General features: G+C 36.9%; 1 protein-coding gene across 16 annotated transcripts in view; it reads right to left on the bottom strand.

Annotated features, from left to right (window-relative positions):
- CCDC91 (coiled-coil domain containing 91) overlaps window positions 1-15753 on the bottom strand; it is a 205671-nt gene that overhangs the window by 168699 nt on the left and 21219 nt on the right. For 12 of the 16 annotated variants that reach the window (XR_005845020.2, XR_003071497.3, XR_005845022.2 and 9 more), the window contains exons 2-6: window positions 15642-15703; window positions 14916-14994; window positions 10402-10571; window positions 8096-8284; window positions 5603-5707 (exon numbers count right to left, since the gene is read on the bottom strand). Coding sequence is in view for 8 of the 16 variants with exons in the window: in XM_040660693.2 (XP_040516627.1) it covers window positions 5603-5707; window positions 8096-8284; window positions 10402-10571; window positions 14916-14994; window positions 15642-15671 (573 nt within the window). In the remaining 8 variants the exon portion in view is untranslated. The remainder of the gene's footprint in view (window positions 1-5602; window positions 5708-8095; window positions 8285-10401; window positions 10572-14915; window positions 14995-15641; window positions 15704-15753) is intronic. The other 4 variants (XR_005845031.2, XM_046909492.1, XM_046909473.1 and 1 more) reach the window with 2 other exon arrangements.

The following is a 15753-nucleotide window of genomic DNA, read 5'->3' as shown; positions in this document are numbered from 1 at the left end:
TTGTAGTTTCCACAGAAATAGAGAGGAGGTATTACTTTCAGAATGACCTATGTACAAAAACATTAACATTTTCAAATTTGGGATATTTATGAAGAATGTCATGTAAATTAGATACTCAATTTCCATCTAAAATCAAAGGTAGATTATATTAAAATTGCCTAAATTAATTCTAGTGACTCAACACAGCTAGTGTGCAAGCACAGAAACATTTATGTTTAATAGCACAGAAATAGAAATAGGAAAGACAGCAAAATGGTATGGTATTTTCCATGTGTACATGATCTAGGCATGCCAGTCATCCCTAAACCTCCAGAGCCAGCTCATGAAGAGGAACTCTGTTTTACAGCTTAACTTCCCAGTAACAGAAGAATCTGTATATTCAGAATTCAGCTGTTCAGTTTAATTACAGCTCAGTGTATGGTCGAGCTTGTATTTTCTATCTTTGTCCACTAATACGAACTGAAGTTAAGGTGGAGTTATATAAAATTGAATTGAAACTTTAACACAAAATGAGCTACAGCTATGCTTTATTCTCTTTTAGCATTATTATACACTATTATAGAATCACAGAATATTCCAAGTTGGAAGGCACCCATAAGGATTATCGAGTCCAACTCCTGTCCACACAGGAACATCCAAGAATGAGACCATATGTCTGAGAGCATTGTCCAGATGCTTGTTTAACTCTGGAAACTCTGTGCAATTATCATTTCCCTTGGGAGCCTGCTACAGCGCCTGACAGCCCTCTCAGTAAAGAACCTTTTCCTGATATCCAACTTGAACCTTCATTGTTGCAGCTTCATGCTATTACCTCAGGTTCTATCACTGGTCAGCAGAGAGAGGAGGATCAGCACCTGCCCCTCTGTTCCCACTCATGAGGAAGCGATAGCCACAGTGAGGTCTCCCATCAGTCTCTCAGTCTCATCAGAGTCAAAAGTTTCTCCCAGTCTAATATTGTCAGCAAACTTATATACCGATTTAAAAATACAAACTGATTTAAAAACACCTTCCAGTCCTACATCCAAGTCATTTATTAAAAGACTATATAGAACTAGCCCTAAAATGGAGTCATGGAGAACCCCATTAGTGACCAGCTGCCAACCTGACGTAACACCATTTACTATGCATCTTTGGGCCTAAACCATCAACCAATTGCTCACCCAGCACATTACATTTTTGTCTAGTTGTATGCTAGACAAAAACGTATGCATTTTGTCACAAAGGATACTGTGAGAAACAATAATGAAAGTTTTACCAAAATCCAAGGAGATAACATCAACTGGCTTCCCTTGGTCAACTAGATGGGTGACCTTGTCATGAAACAAACTTAATTAAGGGTTAATAATGGGTTCCCTCACGAAGCCATGTTGGCTGTGACCAATGACTAACTTTGTTCTTTAGGTGTTTTTCAATAACTCCTAGCATAATTTTCTCCATAATTGCATGAGGCATTGAAGTGATACTGACTGGCCTGTAATTACCAGGCTCTTCTCTCTTGCCCTTCATGATAACTGGAACAATGTTTGCCAGCTTCCAGCCAAATGGGACCTATCCACATTCCCAATACTGTTGAAAAATAATTGAGAGAGGTCTCATACTGACATTGGCCAGCCCTCTGAGCACCCTGCATGAATCCCATTGGATGAATCCCATAGACTTATACGCATCCACATGGAGCAGCAAATCCCACACAAGTTCAGTGTTGTCTAGGAATTGATCATTACCTCAGTCACAGTCTTCTAACTCAGGCCATCTAGAGTGCCAGAGCCCATCCTCAGTGTTGAAGACAAAGCTAAAGAAGTCATTAAACATCTGTACTTTGTTCAGGTCCCTGTTTGTAAGATTACCATTTTCATCAAGTAAAGAAGCCATGCTCTCTTTGGTCCTCCTTTTGTTGTTAACATATTCAAAAAGAAAACCTTATTACTGTACCCCACAATACTGGCTAGCTTCAACTCTAACTGAGCTTTGGCTGCATTTAATTTCTCCTTATAACTGAACAGAATCCCTGCAGTCTCCCCCATGTCATCTGACCTTGCTTCCAGTGGCCATACACTTTCTCCACCTAAGCTCTGAAATAAGATCCCTGTTCAGCCAAGCTGGCCTTCTGCCCTCCCTGTTTGACTTCTAGCATTTTGGAATTGCTTGTTTCTGTGCTCTCAAGAGCAGGTGGAATTTAAAACATGACCAGCACTGGTGGACCCCAATGCCTCTAAAAGAAGTTTCCCAGGGCATCTTATTAACAACTTTCCTGAATAGCTTGAAATCTGCTCTCCCTTTATCCAGCATTGAGGTTTTGGTGGCAGTTTTCCTCCTATCACTTACTTAAATTCTTTCACTACTTAAACTCTTACTTAAACTACTTAAACTCTTACTCTTTCACTAAATGGACTTTAAGGTACCCTCCAATCTAAGCCATTCTAAGGTTCTATGATTTTTTTTCCTCATAATTTTAAGCTTTATAATTTAAATGTCAAATTTAGTGGAAACTCAATGACAAGAATTGTGACAAAAATCAACAGCTTCAGAAATAAGCAGATGAAACAGAAATAAGCAGATGAAATATCATCTAATAAGAGTAACGATTGTACTTAAATTACCATGCAATTTAATTCCAGCCAAGAATTAATGCACAATCTTTGCATTATTTTGTACTAATTTGTCAACATTTTCTTCAGCATAAGCTTTCTTACCTTATTAAAATATTACTTAAATAAGGTGTCTACCTGATCTGCTTCTTTACTTTATACACAAGAACATCACTCAAAATGAAATAGTAGTATTGAACTAGTTAATTTTTTAATCATGACTTCTTGCAGCAGTAGAAATATTGTTAAACTGAAGCCACTGTCGCAATAAAAATTGCAGAGATGTTCCCTAAACAAAAATGAGGAACAGAAACAAAGGATTCCAAACAAAAACATTTTCAGTACGTTCAAAAAGGGACCACAGATCTATTATGTTAGAAGAATAGAAGTTAGTTGCCAAAAGAAAAAAACTGTCTATTTCAAAAAAAAAAAAAAAAGATCACACTACATCAACTACATTGTGCTGTGAAAAAAAAAAGAGCCTGCTTAACTTCCAAAGACTGTTGACAATGGGAAAAAATGTGTATAACCACAACTAGCGTTTTCCAACAGCAATGCAGTACTCAAATTAAACTGTGTGGTAAATCAAAGAAATAGCAGAGGAAAAATATCATCCAGTTCTTAGTGAATCATCAAAAACTGTTGTCTGCCGCTAGACCAAACGTTTTAAGTCTTATCAGCTAAACAATCTGTCCAAATAATTAAGTTCCCACTTTAGAAGGCTAGAACTCAAGCACTATTTTCTCTTCTCAAACAACGTATTCCTTTTCTGATTTGTAAGTTAGAAAATGTCACCTACTAACAGGATTACTAAGAGAAAATAATCTGCATCAGAAAATAGAATATGGATAATAAAAACTGAAAGATTCTTTTAATCTAAAGTATCATATTAAAGCTCAAGTGAACTGCTACAAACTACATGAATCTTATTAACACCTTTCTGCTTTTCTTGTTCACGTGACAGGTTTGAAATGTATTATGAAGGCTTTCAGTATACACTGTGAACTACCAGAAAAACTTTTATGCTTGCATATACATTTTCCAGGTATTTATAAAGAAACCTGCAATAATAACAACTCATCTCCCAAAAACCTGCTTATATCTTTGCTAGTCTCTATGACATTTGAAAAGCTGTGGCAATCAGGTGAAGCCCCTGGTGACATGAAAAAAGGTAACACCATACCCATTTTTAAGAAGAGTGAAAAAGATGACTGCTGGAACTGCCAACCTATCAGTCTCTCCTCTGTGCCAGGGATGATCATAGAACAGATCCTCCTGGAAGCTATTCTAAGGCACGTGGAAGGCAGGGACATGATAGAGGAGAACCAACATAGCTTCACCAAGGACAAATTCTGCTTAACCAACCTAGTGGCCTTCTATGATGGTGTTATTAAACCAATGGAGAAGGGAAGAGCCACTGATACCATCTATCTGGACTTCAGTAAGGTGTTTGACACAGTACCCCACAACATCCTTCTCTCCAAACTGGAAAGACATGGATTTGATGGGTGGACTGTTTGATGGACAAAGAACTGGCTGCAGGATTGAGTCCAGAGAGTGGTAGTCAATGGCTCATTGTCTGCATGTAGATCAGTGATGACTGGTGTCCTTTAGGGATCAGTGCTGGAGCCGAAACTCTTTTAATATCTTCATCAATGACATCGACAGCAAGTTTGCTGATAACACACCAAGCTGTGGGGTACAGTCGACACACCAGAGGGATGGGATGCCATTCAGCAGGACCTAGACAGGCTTGAGCAGTGGGCCCAGGTGAACCTCATGAGGTTCAACAAATCCAAGTGCACAGTCTTGCACCTGGGTCAAGGCAACCCTCACTACCAATACAAACTAGGTGATGTAAGGATTGAGTGTAGCCCTGCCGAAAAAGACTTGGGGGTACTGATGGATGGGAAGCCAGACACGAGCCAGCAATATACCATCGCATCCTGGACTGCATCTAAAAAAGAGAGGCCAGCAGGGCAAGGGAGGTGATCCCACCCCTCTACTCTGCAGTGGCGAGGCCTCACCAGGAGTACCGCATCCAGACGTGGAGTCCTCAGTACAGGAGAGACATGGACCTATTGGAGCACATTAACATGATGCATGGAATGGAACACCTATCCTATGAGGACAAGCTGAGTGAGATGAAGCTGTTCAGCCTGGAGAAGAGAAGGCTGAAAGGAGACCTGACAGCGACCTTTCAGTATCTAAAGGGAAAAATACAGGAAAGAAGGGGACAGACTCCTTAGCAGGGTCTGTGGTGATAGAACAAGGGGAACTGGCTTCAAGCTCAAAGAGGGTAGATTTAGGTTAGATATAAAGAAAAAATCTTTTACAGTGAGGGTGGTGAGGCACTGGAACAGGTTACCTAGCGTTGTGGTTGATACCCCATCCCTGGAGACTTTCAAGGTGAGGCTGGATAAGGCCCTGGGCAACCTGCTCTAGCTGTGGTGTCTCTGTTCTCTGTAGGGGAGTTGGACTACATGGCATTTAAAGGTCCCTTCCAACTCCAAGGATTCTATGATTCTATCTTCCTATTCACTTGCTTTCATATGGTACAGATAGCTGCAAGATAGGTCAAACTATGACTACAATTGGATAGCTTTTTTTGAATGAATATTTACAATTGAAGAAAAACATAATCAAGAGACTAATGAATACCAGAGCTTCAAGCATCCATTATCTATAGAACTAAAAAGATTTCGGAGAATGAAGCGGAAAAACTTATTGAACAAAAAAGATAAACTCTGCATTCTGGTTCTGCCACATATCTTAAAATTATAAAACTGTATCTACATCTTGGTATTTTGGATGGATATTTGATGCATGATGTAGACTATTAAACCTATATTCCTGCTAATGTAAAAATCAGGTTTTGATTTGAAGACCCTAAAAATTCTTCAAATTCTGGAGCAGGCCTGCAGATACTGAGAGGATTTGTTCAATATAAATATACTTCACACAAAACACTTGTTGAAAATACAAGCATACTGCAAGAAATGAAATGAAATTACCTGGAGTATCTTGTAATGATCTTCATGTGAAAGAGCTTTTTCTTTTTTCTCCTTCAAAAAATCCATTTCTTGAACACTATGCTTTTTAAGTAAATATTCCAATTCCTGTAAAGATTACAAAATATAATAAGAGAAGTTAAAAATGTTTGTGAACTGTGAAAATACAAATTTAGGTCACCATTCCAACTAGCTTTAGTTCTGAAGACAGTGACATTTTCTGTCATAACATCAGAAGATACTTAAAGTCAAGAATTTCCATTTCTGTCTTTCTACAGTTGAAAACCTTATTAAGTACTTTTAGAAAATGGTTCCACTAAAAGGCACCTCCATCTCCAACATGATTAGAACCTCCACATAAACCAAATAAGTGGAAGGAAAATGACACTGCTAACTACTAACTTCCACACTTATTTGCTGCACAAAAAAACTAAAGACCATTTTTTTTCATGTAGCTATTGCTCCTACCAAACTCTTTCCTATAAATAGGCTCTGGGCACCTTTCAGTTGCTCAAGGACAACTATTTTCTCAGACACTCAAGAAGCCAATTAAGAAACAAATGACCTGCCAAATCATTGGATAGCTATTAAATATATATGTGCAACTGAGACAGTCAAAAGGAGGACAAAAAGAGCAGTTATGCTTAGCTCACTCCTCTGTTTGGATGAAATAAGAACAGCATCTGAGATTCAAAGTCTGATTCAAGTGTAGAGAGAGAAATAGACTTTGCAACACCTCTTCATGTAGAGCAGGCATGTCCAACCCACAGCCCATGGGCCACATGCAGCCCTGCCCAAACCTGTACAGTCGCCTGCTCCCTCCCTGACACCATCATAGTGGTGGCTCTTCCCCACTGTGTGGCCCAGTACACATCACCCAGCAACAACAAACAGTGTGTGATGGGCACTGTTTGGGCTGAAATCAGCAGAAGGTGGGGCGGGGGGAGAGAGTGGAGTACACAGTGCAGTGTTAAGGCAAATAATTGTATGCATTTTGATATATTGGCTATACACAGACAGTGAACAGTATGTCACATTGACTTCCATTTTGACAAAAGAATTTGTCAAAAGGTTTAATGATTGCTTAGAAAATCATCATCTTTTTTCATATATTTACGGCTACATTTTCAGTTGACGTAAATACATTACTTGCAAGTTTTCAAATGGAATATACAGAGTTGCAATCAGACATTCAACTCAAAGAAAAAATCTGATCATGTGTCTTTACTAGACTCTTACAAGATCATTGTGAGGAGAGAAAAATACCCCTTGCTTACAATCACACCTTATTCATGTCAGCACTTTTTTGGCAGTATGTATATTTCTGAACAACCGTTTTTAAGGGTAAAAGACAAGAGAAACTCTTAGATGAACAAACACAATGAGAGCTCACTAAGAAGTGCAAACATTTGCATTGAACCAGAGTGATGTATTAGTTTCACAAAAACAAAGCCAGATAGGCTCTTTTTTAATGTTTTAATAAAAAAAAAAAATGTAAAATAAGGTTTGTTAGTTATATAATATTGTTAAAGTATATGTGGCCCAAGGTAATTCCTCTTCACTGAATGAGGCCCAGGGAAGCCAGAAGGTTGGACACCCATGATGTAGTGCTTATCTCTTTGTATATCTCTCTTATAATCTGTACTCACACTACCCTTACTTAGTATGCTCTTAACTTCCAGCAATATCAATCCACAGTAGACCTTCCCAATCTTGTCTTTAGTTACTCATCTTCATCTTCATTCCCAACCAATCACTCCCTTCCTTCCCTAGCACACCTTGGTTGCTATCGATGAATGGTATTAAGAATACAACAAATTTAACTTTCTTATGGTAACAGACTTGTGCTGAGTTAATGTCTCAAAAACTAGGCAGGAAAAAATGTTGCAGCCACCTGCAGGATCACCTTTGGGAGACTGAGGTGTTGCCCAGCCTCCGCCCTGGAAGGTCCTAGAATAACACACTGAGTATATGTGAACCAGATTATAAAAGGTACGAACACCACTGGAGGACCACAACTGTCAGCAGAGACCACAGCTGGACCCCCTTTTTCTGCTTTTCACTTCACTTCCACTGTTGTAATTCTGCTGAGTCCTAAGTAAATTTGTGATTTGTCTCAAGTAATTGTCATTAGTCCTGTGTCTCAGTGACCTTTGATTTACTCAGGTACACAACAACAAGCACAGTCCCGCTTGGTACTCTACAACACACAGTGCAGAAGCAATATGAAGAATTTAGTTTCCAGATCTCTGAAGAGGAGTTAAAAAAAAAAAAAGGCATTATGTCCATATAGACAGCCAAAGGCACTTCCTACTTCAAAGACCACACACACTCCCAAAACATTGTTCAGACTTCCTACCATATGGCTTTACCCTGAGACATTTTGTCTTTCTAAATTCTGGCTCAGTTCGGTTATTTTCTCTTAAAAAGCTTTGTAAATGTCAGATACTTTTTTTTTTTTTTTTTTTTTTTTTTTTACAAAAAAGAGAAACATACCTTTTTAATTTTTAATTTTTCTTCTTCAGCAGCACAAAGATTGATTTCTAGATTTGCTAGAGTTTGTTGAAGGCAGCTCTTTGATTCATCTGTTCTCTGTGTCTGAGCATCATCCATAGCAATGGATGATGTGACTAAAGACTTATCTTCTGTTAAATTCAAAGAGGCAACTGGAATATCTACTTGAATCTAATTTATAAGAGAAACAAAACGGTAAAGGAGATGGCAGAGAGAATTTAACATTCTGGTCAAGTTAAGTGTCATTTCCAATTGATATTACAGATCTTAATAAATGTAAACACAAAGGTAACTTATTTGTAATCGTACTTTGTTGAGATTAGCCATGTACCCTCTCACATGTATGATGTGCTAGCCAAAAATAAAGCTCCAACAATGGAACAGTAGTTAGAAATTCTACTCGTATTCAGATCAATCCTTCACACAAGAAATACTCTGTAGAAGGCTTTTAAGAAGGAGGCTGACATCAGATACTTTGGTCCTGAATTAGGTCAAAACACTAGAAAGTGGTGAAAAGGGGACAAGAGTGAAACAAAATCACTGGTCTCAAAGCATCAGGCTTACAGGGAAATAAACTCTCCGTGGATTAGTCACTCCTTGTTTTTCATCCACTGAAGAATACAAACAGTAGCCACAGAAAGTGAAGTGATTAAAAAGATTTTAATTAAAATCAAAATACATTTTTTTAACCAAAATAAAAATACTGAGACTACACCAACAGATTAAGAGTAACTGAAACGTGTCTGCAACAGTTAGCTAATGCTATTTCAGTAAACTGCAAGTACAAGAACTGAAACAGAGGTCTCTTGAATATACTACCTAAGACAGAGAGAACATTAACAATACCATACTTTCAGCAAAGCATAAATATAAATTAGGTGAAATTTTAAATATTTCATGGTACAATTAACAAAAGATAAGGCTTCATTTTCTTTTCCTAATTGAAAAAAATATATCAAACACCTTACTTGTTTATGTAGCTTCAAAGGAATTTCAAAGGAAAAAGCTAGTACATTAACTTCAGCTACCTGCTTTCTAACAACTTTTTGAAAGCTATCACTTGAGATTTGGGGAGGGGTAGCAAAGGAATATCTCAGCATGATTTTAGGAGAGGATTGAATGATATGATGTAATCCATTCCCTCAAAGCATTTTATTAAAGCAATCACTAAAGTAATCAACCGACTTTTTTATTATTAGATTCAATGAAAAACAAGCAAAAATAGCAGAGACCTTGACCGTACATGAATGTGTAAGATCCAGAATATAAAACAGACAGAAAGAAAGCTGCAGTCTGTGTTCTCAATTCACTTTCTGTCAGAAACAAAAAGAAGCTAGATGTGGCCTGGGACCCCCAAAATAAGGACAAGGACCTGTTACCCAGGGTCAAGAGAAGGCCAAAAGAAACACTGAAGGGCTGGAGCACCTCTCCAATGAAGTCAGGCTTAGGGAACTGGGCTTGTGCAGCCTGGAGAAAAGAAGGATCCAGTGAGACCGCTTTACAGCCTGGAAGTATTTAATGGGGGCCTACAGGAAAGATGAGGAGGGACTCTTTTAACAGCAAGTGTAGTGATAGAACAAGGGATAATAGTTTCAAATTAGAAGAGGGTAGATTTAAACAAGATATTAGAAATTAATTGTTTACTCAGAGGATGGTGAGGCACTGGCACGTGATGCCCAGAGAAGCTATGAATACCTCACTTCTGGAGGTGTTCAAGACCAGGTTGTATGGGGTTTGGGCAACCTGATCCACTGGGAAACATGCCTGTCCAGGGCTGGGGGGTTGGAATTAGATGATCTTTAAGGTCCCTTCCAAACCAAATTATTCTATTATTCTTCGATTCTCTGAATTTAAGAAAAAAAAATTAATTCTAATTAAGGGGAAAAATAAATGTTAATACTCAACTTAAGAATTAAACAGAAGTATATCTTCACAGATTTAACAGCAATATATACACACGCACATATATATTTATAGAAATTTTTTGCTACTGTTTCCTATTTTCATTCCTAGTACTATAAACATGCCTTTAATATACTTATCACTCTTGCAATCCATACCAAACCAGTATGGAATCTCTCAATTAGAAGACTTAAACACTATTTTCTTATGTCCCACACTCCTAAAGAATAAAAAACTATTTTACTTGAGAATCTAAATCACAAAAATCAAAGGGCCAGCATTTGCTCTTAAAACACAAACTTAATTTGTAGAGAAAAAATGTAATGCTAAGATATTTAATACATCAAGTTCTCACGTTGAAATACAGATTGCGATTGCTGTTTTACCTGTTCTTCAAGAACAGCTGAGTTTATCACATTGTTGACTTTCTGAATAGATGTTGCAACATTATCACTTGATGAAGTGAATGAGTCAGAAGCATCCAGGAAGGATGAAGGCACACAGTGCTCCAGAAGAACATCGGGAGAAACATTCTGAGATATATGGACTTCAAACTCTAATGCAAGAAATAGAAACACAAAAACAACAAACAACTTGAAGATGCATTCAAAAATTATGTTTCTGAAATCTAAACATAACACAGTAACATAAAGTTTAAGGAGTCATAGTCAAATAAGACCACGTAACTTTCACAAACTAATTGCACTGAAATGTAATTCCATACAAAGTTCTTTTATTTTTAAGTACTTCCATGTTAACAACATGCAAATGTATACAATCACACTAAATTTAGACTTGTAACTTACACAGAGATTTCAGAAGGCAACTGCCATCAAAAATAGCAGTCTTAACTACTGTCTCTTCTCAGAGCCTTTCAGTTTCATCATGATCTCGAATCAGTTTAAGTCAACTGTAAAACCATATTTGCAAGTTCCAAACTTTTATAAATTTTTATGAAGACACTTGATAAAAGCAAGTTTTTATTTCAGTACAGATCAAAAAAAGATAACAATGTAGTTATCTTTTGATGGCAAGTTAATAACTTTATAGCTAGTAAAGCAAAAATGTAATTAAATATTGGTGTGAGTTCTTTCATTGCAATTGCCATTTATGCTATAAGAAAAGGAACAGAGGATATTTACCAACCCTGCAGTACAGAATCCAGAGCACTTTTATGACAGATTCAGATACACACTAACTAAAAAGAAATCCTTGCTTACTTTTTTAAATTTAACAACAAAATCCTATGATCTTTTATTTTCACAATTCTGAGGTTCAACCTCTACTGCCATACCACCAACATCCACCTCTGATGTTGCTGACTAACATAATAAAATTGAAGATATTTCTTTTGGAATATTTATGTCAGCCCAAGCAGTCAGGGCCATTAAGTATTTCATGAAAGAAAAAAAACTACTAAAATAACATTTTCTTTGAAATCATTTAATGACTACATGTTGACAGTACTATCCTGAAACTTCTGACATAAAGAGGCCTTTCTGCTTGAGTTAAGCATGTCTGTGCAACCAAAAAGTATATGCAGTTGCATTAGAAAAAGTAGTTCACATTAACATATCTGGTGAACCGTAGAGATTACCTGAGGAAGGCTCAGATTCTCAAAAATCATCATTGAATGAATTTCATTCATACATATACACGGAACAGGTAAACATATACATTGGCCTAACGGCACTCAAAATGACAAATCTGTTCCTTGAATCAAGTACACTGTGTTCCACCTTCTTTACCTCCCCCATTTTGGGATTCAGGTTAAGAAAGATGCAAACCTTTATCTACCAAAAAGAAAGAAGAAAGAGTACATAACAGAAAATCATCAGGGTGTTAAGCAAAGCAAGAATGTATTTGGACACATGGAGAGGAAAAAAAACAAACAAAAAAAAAGGAAACTGGATAAAAATGCTAGAGTACAGTATTTCAATAATAATTAAAAAAAAAAAAAAACAGATTAGGTAACCAAGACCAACAAAAATGGACTTGGAAACAGCAGTGTTTTTAACTCTTCTCCATAATCTTAAATGCGACTTTGCAGGCTTCCTTTATGTAACATAAGTTATCCGTGAAATCCACTAAAGATTCTACTTAACTTTTCCCTGCCCTTCCAAATGTCTGTTCACAAAGAAAAGGCAGCTTCCTAAAGCCATTACCTCCTCTGTTAGTTCAAATGACAGAGATGATGACGGAAAACACTACCTTCTGAGTTGCTAAAAGAAAAAAAAAATACAACAAAACCAACAATAAGGTCTCAGTTTTATGCTGTCACTTGATATCCTGACCTTCAGCATGAAATCTGTTTCCAATAGATGGAACATCAACTAAAGTAACATACCAGATAATTCTGACTGAGCAGACAAGATGTTTCTGTGATTAAAACTGTTTGCTCAAACAGAAAATCTTAGCACAACCCTGACTCCCAAGTTGTTACATTCATACTTTGGTTATGATCACTAGAATACAGCCATTGTTCACACAAATAATTTATCACAGAAGTAAAAAACATGAGACCATGAGACTGGGACACATAAGACAGCTTTTCAAATAACACAGTTTTTTGTGGAACTTTCTATAATCAAGTTGAGCTATCAGTGACTTCAGATACTAAAAGTTTAAAATTTGGAGGAGAAAGAAAAAAAAAATAAAAAAAATCTCAATTCCTCAACTGTCAAAAAAAAAAAAAAAAAAGCCTGGAAAACAAGGAGCAACAACTGATAACCACTCTGAACCCTGTGGTTTCAACTAAACAAATGATCTTGCAGAAGACAAGGAATAAAGGCAAGCCTCTGAGGAATCTTTTTTTTTTTTTTTTTTTTAAACAAAGCTTTGGCTTTCACTGCAAGGACTCTTCACTCTAGGAAAACCTAATTAATATTTGCTATGTCTGTAATTCAAGCTCTCCTGTGTATGTAACAGGTGATATGAAATTGCAGTAGTATTTTAGTTCAGTTTAAACCATGCTTATGAAGATCACCCTTCAATCCTGAACATAATATGTTTCTTATGTTATATTTCTTATGTTTCTTATATTATTATGCTTATGTTTCGCACTCCTGGATTGTGAGTGTCCTGCTGTGTTTTCTCTCCAACAGATCCTGAAGTGTTTAACATCCCTCTGAGGGATGAAGTAAGCTGAAGAAGGCCTCAGTTACAGCAGGCAAATGCAGCAATGTCAGCTGCATTGGTCTGCCCATTAATCCAGACCCAAATTCATGACTGATCGCCTACCCCAAAACAGAGTTTTGTGCCTTCCATCTATCTCTTAAAAGGACACTCCCTGCCCCAGCTTTTGCTTCTTAAAGGGCCTACCCTTCATCCATTCCAACATTTTAGCCATTCGAGCTATCTCCATCATTGTGTCTGTGATCCCAACGAGATCATAGTTCTGCACACAGACTTATAATTGCTGCTATTTTGTCATCACGTACTGTGTTTTAGTGTACCAGCCACTTCAGACAGGCCCTGTTTGTACTGATTTCTCAGAAGAGAAATGAGAGCTCTGCTAATAACGCTACTCTACATGCATTTACTTATTTATGTGTGCATACTTGGGGTGATCCTAGTTCAGTCTTGTTTTGTTGATTATAACATCTTTTCTATTTCCATCCACCCAGACCCTTTGCTTGTCACTCTATTGACCATTTCCTCACTCAGTCACTCCTTCTCCCTGTCTCCTAGTTTAAAATTTCATGGACTTGTTTTGCTTTTATTTTTTTAGGTTCACATATTACTGTTAACAAACAAGGAAAAGAATTTATGCCATATCAGACAATTCAGAATACAGTCTGCATTACGGATTAAAGCTACACTTTCACTTAGATCATCTGATAATTCACCTGCATACAGGTGCAAACAGGGTTTTTCTTTCAGAGCAACAAAACTAAGTCTTACAAAAGGAAAGTAGATTGATTCATAACACAGTCTACATACATTGCTCCTAAAGTAATGAGTCCTATTTATGTTCATGGAAACTGCAACAGATACAAAGAGCACAGTAACGCTATTTGATGGAGCAAATTCTCAGCTAAAGAGCACTATTTTTCAACACAGTCACCAACATTAGATATGCATTTTCATCAGCAGTGAACAAGAGCCCATACACTGTGTTTATAAAAATCTGCATGGCTGTCCTGAAAGTGGCTTGTCTTTCACATCACTGTCACTACAGCTGAAATGCACCATCCACCTCTGAAACCCACCACTCATCACCTCACTGTGCTAACATCCACTGTTGGGTCTCCATAACCATTCAGCAAGCATCGATGAATGCCAGTGGGTGCCATTTTTCTGCATGGAGGAATTCAGTGACACAGCTTTGCTTCATACACACTTCCACATCAGACACCATTTTGTCAGACTGCTCCTCTGCTGTCATCTGTTGCAACAAAATGCAACATCTGTCATTTGTTGGCAACAAAATGTAACAGAATATTGGTGTGAAGGTTCAATTTCTACTGCGATACCACCAACATCTGCCTCTGACACTGTGGGCCAGCATAATAAAATGGGAGGCATTACTTCTAGATCAGCCTTCATTCTCAGCCATTGCAACAGACCCTCCATTCTCAAAATTGAGAGTATTCTTTGAGTAAAGCAGTTCCTTTTTTTTTTCCTATCCATGATTGACTTAGGGGCCAATCAACATTTGAACTGGATAAACTATACTTATCTTTTTCACTTGAATTCCTCAATGAAGTGCAACTTCGAGAAGTACAGCTTCTGAAAATAATTACTCAGGAATGTCCTTATGCCTATCTTTCACCGCTGTCCACTATTTTATTGCACATACACCCTCATGTACTAGCACTTACAACGAATAGAGAACAGTAACACATCATTAACAACTTCAACCCTGGGTTTTTTATTTATTGTTTTTCTAAATCAATACCTGTAGGAAATGCTGCCCATGGAATAGCAGGAGATGTCATCTGCTTGTCACCATTTCCACACTCATAGCTCTCTGCTGCCTACAAACACAGAAAAAAAATGTACTTTTTATAAAATGCTATATATATAGAAAAAAAATGTTTAAACATTTATTTACCAAGGTTTTCATATAGTAGATAAAAACATAGGTTTCTAAGCAATTTATCTAATTACACTGAGCGTGCATCTTACCATCAGAAAACTATAGAGTTGAGTCAAATATAAATAATCTATGAAGCACATACAAGGAGAATGTGTTAGAACTGGAGAAGTAAAAACTCTCAGTCAGCAATATAAAAATGTCTGAGCAATGACACAACATAAATGTAGTAGTATAATAGACCAGATGCATGGTATGTATAGAGGTATGAGAGAAATGTTTATCACTGAACAAATACCAGCTATGTTTAAAAAACTGAAATTTAGTTTAAGAAGATTTATGATACTTGAGAATACAATACTTAGGAAGTTAAAGATTAAATAAAATCTATTTATCATCCCCTACTTCAGAATAGAACTCCAGAATAAAATATTAGACTCCATTACTAAAGTACATAACTATTAATTTGACATTTTCATGAAGTTAACAAAATTAACAGAAGCACAGGTGTAATATAATTTCTTGAAAATAATACTGTCAAAACTGTTTCAACGTAAATAATCAGGCTTCAAAATTAAATAAACGTACCTCAAATCCTCCAAAATCATCATCATCCATTTTTCAACAAGTACTACAGTACGGTAGAAATCCTGATTTAAAAACAAAACCAAAATCACTAATTATTTATATCCCGTTTAAG

The sequence above is a fragment of the Gallus gallus genome, chromosome 1 (genome assembly GCF_016699485.2).
Source record: "Gallus gallus isolate bGalGal1 chromosome 1, bGalGal1.mat.broiler.GRCg7b, whole genome shotgun sequence".
NCBI classification, from domain to species: domain Eukaryota; kingdom Metazoa; phylum Chordata; class Aves; order Galliformes; family Phasianidae; genus Gallus; species Gallus gallus.
The sequence above is the reverse complement of the archived record's forward strand: the minus strand, read 5'-3'. Positions and strand labels throughout refer to the sequence as shown.